This window comes from Nuphar pumila, chromosome 7 (genome assembly GCF_984573655.1).
Source record: "Nuphar pumila chromosome 7, dmNupPumi1.hap1.1, whole genome shotgun sequence".
Classification (NCBI taxonomy): Eukaryota; Viridiplantae; Streptophyta; class Magnoliopsida; order Nymphaeales; family Nymphaeaceae; genus Nuphar; species Nuphar pumila.
Window position 1 is genome coordinate 30293326 of NC_143255.1, and position 7160 is coordinate 30300485.

General features: G+C 39.5%; 1 protein-coding gene across 2 annotated transcripts; it reads left to right on the forward strand.

Moving 5' to 3' along the window:
* The first annotated feature begins 3685 nt into the window (after nt 1-3685).
* On the forward strand, nt 3686-6760 carry LOC149831728 (uncharacterized). Of its 2 annotated transcripts, none has more exons than XM_090012187.1 (4): nt 3686-3914; nt 5362-5587; nt 5701-5762; nt 6435-6760. In XM_090012187.1, the coding sequence occupies exons 1-4, from the start codon at nt 3852-3854 to the stop codon at nt 6618-6620; spliced, it is 537 nt and encodes a 178-aa protein (XP_089868313.1). In that variant the 5' UTR covers nt 3686-3851; the 3' UTR covers nt 6621-6760. The 2 variants fall into 2 exon arrangements, with proteins under 2 accessions (XP_089868313.1, XP_089868314.1); XM_090012188.1 differs by having other exon boundaries at nt 3750-3905.
* Nucleotides 6761-7160: the final 400 nt, after the last annotated feature.

Below are 7160 nucleotides of genomic sequence, written 5' to 3' on the forward strand. Positions count from 1 at the left end.
AATGGTATAAGAAGTTTGACACCTTCATATGTAAGTGTGAGTTCACCAGATCCGAGTTGGACCATTGTTGTTACTACAAGAACTTTGGTGAGTCTTACATTATTTTGCTTTTGTATGTAGATGATATGCTTGTTGCAGGTTCTAGCATGCAAGAAATTAACATACTTAAGCGGCAACTGTCAAAAGAGTTTGAGATGGACTTGGGCCCAACAAATCATATTCTTGGTATGCGGATTACTCTGGATAGAGAGAAGGGAACTTTAAACCTATCAAAGGAAAAATATATTAAAAAGGTGTTTGAAAGGTTTAGAGTTCAAGATGCAAAGCCTAGAAGCACCCCACTGGGAAGTTAATTCGAACTCTCGAAGGAGAAGTCATCAAAGACAAATGAGGAGCGAGAGAAAATGGCTAAGGTCCCATATGCCTCAGTCATTGGCAGTCTCATGTATGTCATGGTGTGCACCAGACTAGACATTGCTCATGCAATAGGAGTTGTGAGCCGTTATATGGCGGATCCCGGACAAGAGCATTGAGAAGCTGTAAAGTGACTATTAAGATATCTGAAGGGGACATCAGGTATGACACTTTGCTTCAGTGGGAGAAGTGCAAACTTGCAAGGTTTTGTAGATGCAGACTTTGGTGAAGGCGTAGACGGACGGAAGAGCACTTCGGGATATGTGTTTACACTTGGTAAGACCGTGATCAGCTGGATGTCAAGACTTCAGAAATGTGTTGCCCTCTCAACCATAGAAGATGAATATATTGCTGAGAGGACAATATATGTGTTGAGAGGGTAACACATTCATGTCTCCTATAATGATAAATTCTTGGAGAATATTCAGCCCCAGTGCTTTTCCTTGTAGGTTTAATTCACAGGGAATCAGACTCACGATGTCCGCAGCCTCTGGACATTGGAACACTCTCCCAAGCCTACGAACCAAGCAGCTCAAATTGGTTGGCTTCACAACAATCTGGTTGGGTCTCATGAAATAAGCTTGTATTATATTAGACATTTTTTTTAAAGTCAAGCTGGGGTTAGGCAGACCGCCACCAGTTACACAACATACCATTGGGTTTTGAACTTGCAACGTCCCAACACATGGTGACATGCACTAACAGCTCCTACCAAACAAGTAGAGCCCCTGTGGGTATGTATTATATTAGACTTGACTAATCTTGTTTAATGAACTGAGGTTCCACAAATGCAGCTCGGCTTGGCCTGGCTGTGCATGCTAATGTATATATATATATATATATATATATATATATATATATATATATATATATATATATATATACAATCTAATTGGAATCTCACGAATAGGGGTGGCAATCGGGTCAGGTTGGCGTGTCGGGTCGGCATACCTCAACACGAACCTGACCCATTTATTAAACGAGTAACCCGACCCAACACGGTTAACCCGTTTAATAAATGGGTTAGCGGACGGGTTGGCAGGTCGGGTTCGGATAAACGGGTTGGCGGGCGGGTCAGGGTCGGGTAAACGGGTTGGTGAGCAGGTTGGCGGGTTGGGTTCGAGTAAACGGGTTGACCCGCCCGCCTAACCTGTTTATTAAACGGGTCAGCCGGGTTGGCGGGTTGGCATACCCTTAACACGAACCCGACCCATTTAATAAACGGGTTAGGCGGGTCGACCCGTTTACGACACGAACCCGCCTAAGAAGCGGGTTGGCGGGTCGTGTTAGATTTTGCCACCCCTGCTCACGATACAAGTCATTTTGACTCTAACCTTGTAGATATGTTCAGCATAATCGATATGAAAACCAACATTAGGATCATGCTTTTTGAGTAAAAAAAATCCTGCATTTGTAATTTTATAGCCCTCGATCTTTGCATTGACGAAAAAACCTGTATACAAGTCATCGACTGGCAACTTTTCTCAATATAGAATCTTCTCATCAAAACAAGTTTTTATTCAAACGAGCCTTCAGTTCAGCTTGCTTTTGCTAATAGTCAGTGACATAGCCGAATGAGAGGTGTGACACTAAAGAACACCCTAGTGCTCCAAATGCTAAATCCTTCAAGCCTATGGGGAATAAACAATTTTCTATAAGAAGATATGGGGTAACAACAATTATTGATAATTTTTTTTATCAGTAAGTTGTTAGAATGATGACAGAAAACCCAATAAACCAACCCATACTCAAACTGGTGAAACCGGGTCATGCCAACCTAGACGACTCGTTGGGGCGTATCACCGAACATGTGGTGTCCTGCAAGCAAGGCACAAAAGAGAGTGGACAGATCGGATTCATCCAATTTAACCATGAATCTGATCCTTCAGTGTTCAGCAAATAAAAGGGGAGCAGATTATCAGGTGGCTCAACTAATAAAAATTAAAATTCAGATTTATCGAGAGCCTCAACTAATAAAAATTAAAATTTAGCGTGCGCAAACAGAGAGAAATAACACAGTTGCTGCAGGTGATTGAACACAGTTAATCCAAAATATATATAATCAATGTCAAAAAATTAACTGGTTAAGTAATGTTAATTCAAGAGCATTGCTAGCCGGCGATAAACAGAGTATTGTTCAGAAAAGGTGCAGGAAAGCTGTTGAACCAGTTGGACACTGTGGATTAGCATTCGGTTCAGGGATCCAACATGCATATATGAAAAGATGACAACAAACATAATCCTCACATTGACCCAGTACTACACACGGTTCCTGTAACAGGGTTCAAATAATATATATATATATATAATCTGCAACAATATGAAAATAGGAGTACAATATCACATTCAACAACATATACCCTTATAGATTATATATGAATTAAGTGCACGCCCCCGCGCGCGCATACACACATATATATATATATATATATATATATATATATATATATATATATATATATATATATATATATATGTGTTTACAATTCTTTATTTACCAAGGAAAATGTTTTGAATAGAATCAAATACATAGGTATGAAAAATACTTAACTACTAAATAATGATAACCACATATGTCCGTTTAGATCAAGCAAAAATCAGCTAGGGGTGTTAACGGACCCGGACCAAACCCTATAGGGTTCAGGTATAGTGACAAATAGGAAGACCTGACGAGGACCCGAAGGTCTGATTAATACATGGACCTGGGTACAGTTTTTGAAATTTTATACCAGACCCGACCCGAGTTTCGATTAAGACTCATGATTTTTCAATGTAAAAATATTATTTTACCGGGCATGGTCCAGGTCGGGTTCACGTAGTTCTTATCGGATCCAGGTATAGTTTCTCTTATAATAGACCGATTAGACCCAGGTCTGGACCCGATACCATACAGAGGCTTGACTTGAGGCACAGAACAGTGCCACCTGGGGTCTAGCCTTTATACGACTTGCTTGGGAACAAGTCTTATTAGAACCCATTGCGGCCAAATCCAGTCTTAGCCTAGTCAAAGACCCTTAACTTATGGATGTATTCCATCTAACCAAGACTTGATCAAGCTAAACCCCGAAAAGACTCGGAAATGCAAACGTTCGCCTGTTGACCTCACTAGCTCTGTACATCTCCCAGATGGACGGTGTTGGGAGGGTCAAAGCTTTGATAACGTGGTGTTTCATTCCTAAAAGCCCACTATCCACAGCAGAGGTGGGTGGGCACCCAAGTTTGGTCAATAAGCCAGGTAGTAGTACTTGTGGGATCCCAAGTTGGAGTCAACGAGGAATTCCTGAGGACGGTGGTTAACGAGGAAGAGAGAGAGAGAGAGAGATCTTATTGGTGACACCGTGGATGGTTTTACAACGAACAGAGAAACGAGGAATTCCTCAGAGAGAGAGAGAGAGAGAGAGAACTCTTATTGGTGGCACAGAACGAATAGAGAAACGATGGACGAAGATGAAACTCCACACAGCTGTTGCTCAGAATCCCCAGCACCTCCTGTGAGTTGGGTCTCTCTCTCTCTACCAATGCTTTCTGTTCGCTGCTTATCATTTGTGATTTGAGAAAGTTTTCGTCAAACTGGTCTGGTTTGGTTGGAATTTGTTCTGATTTAGAAACGAGTTTGAATGGGCTGGTTTTTGTGATTGACGATGCCCCTTTTGGGGTTGGAAATGGGTGAATTTCAAGTTTCTTATATGAATTTTGAATGGATTTTTCATGCAGTTTCTTGTTTCCTATCGATGGGTGGTTATAGATGCCCCTTAATTGGGTGTATGTGGGTTCTGAAGATCATCCCTTATGTTAATTTTGGATCCAAGTAACTTTATTGGTTGATGCAAGGAATCATTGACTTACATCACTATATCTTTTTCCTTCCTCATTCTGATTTTAGTTTTCGTATCTCGGATGTTGGTTCCCACTTTATGGCATTTGCACTATAAAAAAAAAAATCCAATCCTGCAAAAGATTGTTCATGGAACTACTATAGAGATTATTAGGACCATCTTTCCTACTGTCATCCCGATGTTCACTGCTATACCACCATTTGCTCCGTTATACTCCATGGACAAGGTAGTAGTAGATCCAGACATTACTGTCGTCTACACTCCACTGCACGAGCAAGAAGAGTGACAACGAGATTTGAAAGTGTGGAATGAGACTTTGTCCATATCTTCATCCGATGAGTGGAAAGAAACAACGAGAAGTTATTATGTAGGGGTGAGTGGGAAAGAGTTCAAAAAGTTATGCAGGGGGCATCCTCTATTTCTAAATAGAGCACCTACTTTACATAGATTTTAGCATACAGGCATTCCAACCTTTTCTTAATAAAGGAGGGACTTTCTATTTGTTTACATTCATTGGTTTGTAAGGGATTCAATGCAAACTTTGATGGAGATCAAATGGCTGTTCATGTACCTTTCTCTTTGGAAGCTCAAGCCAAGATAAGAAAGATGCTCCATCTTCATCTTCCGCTGTCCCTTCTTATCTCCAGCATCCTCTGCTCCGCTTTCAAGCTATCTCGAATCTCGTGGCATCTACAACAAGGCACAGCACAAGGGCAGTGGAAGTCATTGGTGATTGGAGACTTTTTTCACTTCTTCCTACTCTTCTACTTTGCTCGTGGTTTTGTATTCATTCAAATACTTCAAGTTGATTGCTTCTTTAAAGAGCCATGTTTTCTGGGCTTTATACTGTTTCACGTAAATCTGCACATTTTGTTGAGTTGTGTAATTTGACCAGAGCTGGGATTTCTTATAGTTTCAATAACTGGGGTACCATACCATTGTTTTTTGTTATTTCATATTTGTTAGTCCACTGTTGTTCTTAATTTTGTGTTTTTATGTCTGATTCATCGATATTATCTGGTTACCAGGCTACCATTTGTTTTTGGCACTGGCCCTTTCTGCTTGGTTTGGTTTAGATTTAGGTTGATGCTTATTCTGTTCTTCCCTGCAGTATGTAGAGGTTCACTGCAAATGCAGTGGTAAAACTATGCGATTTGCAGCTGGAACTGAATCTGGTTTTGCCTTGCACATGATAAACAAAAAGTTAGATATCAGTGTCTCACCAGCCTCGTACATTGAAGCTGTTAAAGAAGGGGAAGAGCCTATTAGTTTTGGGCACAGTGCAGCCCTTACGAATTATGGGGAGCGCTGGAAATTGCTGACAGTTCATGAAGATGGTAATCTAACTGGATGGATTTGCTTTTAGTATTCAGTAGGCAGTCTGCAAAAGTGAATTCCTTAACAAATTCAAATCCTTTACGAATTGATTGTTTTCTTTTTTCTACAAAAGCTCATCATGAACTGAAGAGGGTGAGAAGTTTGGACAAGAGATTCCACGAGGGACTGGGACTGGTATGTCATCTATCGTAATGGACCAGCAGAATCACCTTATTGGTTTTCATTTTTGTCAGGTTAAATTGATTTGGTTCTCAATGAAGCAGTAGACAACTTCTCTAGTCGGCCATCAATTTCAAGCTTTCATTAACTATTAACATTTATGTGACAATCTTGGTATAAAGATCTCCCTAGAATTTGAATTGGAGCTTCTTCTCCCTCATGGTCTGTTTCTCAAACCCTTGTCACTGACAATCATAGAGCTGGGAACAATAATTGCAAAAAAAATTCCAAAGTTAATGACATAAAAATCTTGGCAATCTCCATACCAGAAACCAAATCTTGCTGCTATTTATAATCACATTAAACTCTTCCAATGCCAAACACGATTCAGATTTGAACCACATAAGAGATGATTCTCAAACCGAGATTCAGGAAGGCTCAGATCGTAACCTGACAACAAAGAAGCTCAAAGACCTTGTGTATTATTACCAAAGGCGAACTCCACTGTTGTTTTATCAAACTAAAACTTCAATTTTAAATTTCAATAGAAACTATGTGGTTTTACGCATGACTGAACTGAGTTAGATTAAGAAAGCAAAAGTCGCAAATGTTCTTTTTTTCTTGTGAAATCTTAAATCTAATACAGTTAAAATATTTGGCATTCATCAACTTTATTTATACTTGCAGAGATCATCTAGCACTAGCACCATTTTCCAGGAGAAACGGACCCCTGCAACAGGATTTGAGTTTTCTTTTCAATACACTGGAAAAATTTTACTTGCTTTCTGCTTCATTTTTCTGATTGGAGGAGTGTTAACTTATATTCTTGAGAATCTTCCATCAATGATCTCCTTTGTGTCCTCATTGTTGTAACACATTTTTGTATTTCCCTTGGCTCATGGAAATTCTGTACTGTTATTGATAAACAAGGCCCTCAGAGTTGTATTGATGTGCTGTTGTTTTGCTCTTAGCTTTTGTATTTTTGGATCACCGGTTTAATTTTTGAATTCTACGGATTCCCTCTTTTTGTTCATCTATACATTCACTTTATGGAATAACTTATTTACATGAAATAATTCCATAAGTCCATTCAGCCAGGCGCTTTCCTTGCAGATCAAATAGATGTCGTAGCCCAATTATCATCTGAAAGAGCACGTGCTGCTAACTGCCCAAAAGAAAAAGGAAAAATAATCTTGGATTCTCTACACCAAATTTGAAGTTGGAGATGCTGCATGCCAATTGTTTTTTAATTTGGTTCCCCTTCTTCCTATACTTTTAATATTACCTAGATATTTCGTTCTATCCATTTTATTTTGGGAATTTTTCATTTAAGGGCTTTGTTTTGCCCTAATTTAAAAAATGTGTCTCGCCCTCTGCTGAATTTTCTGATATTGACCTGTGGTTTACTGAAGA

What these genes read in the sequence shown, in the direction of transcription:
- LOC149831728 (XM_090012187.1), top strand. Translation starts at nt 3,852, where the DNA reads ATGGACGAAGATGAAACTCCACACAGCTGTTGCTCAGAATCCCCAGCA. An exon ending in GCTGACAGTTCATGAAGATG is followed by an intron (nt 5,588 to 5,700) that starts GTAATCTAACTG and finishes TTTCTACAAAAG; the next exon opens with CTCATCATGAACTGAAGAGG. An exon ending in TCCACGAGGGACTGGGACTG is followed by an intron (nt 5,763 to 6,434) that starts GTATGTCATCTA and finishes TTATACTTGCAG; the next exon opens with AGATCATCTAGCACTAGCAC.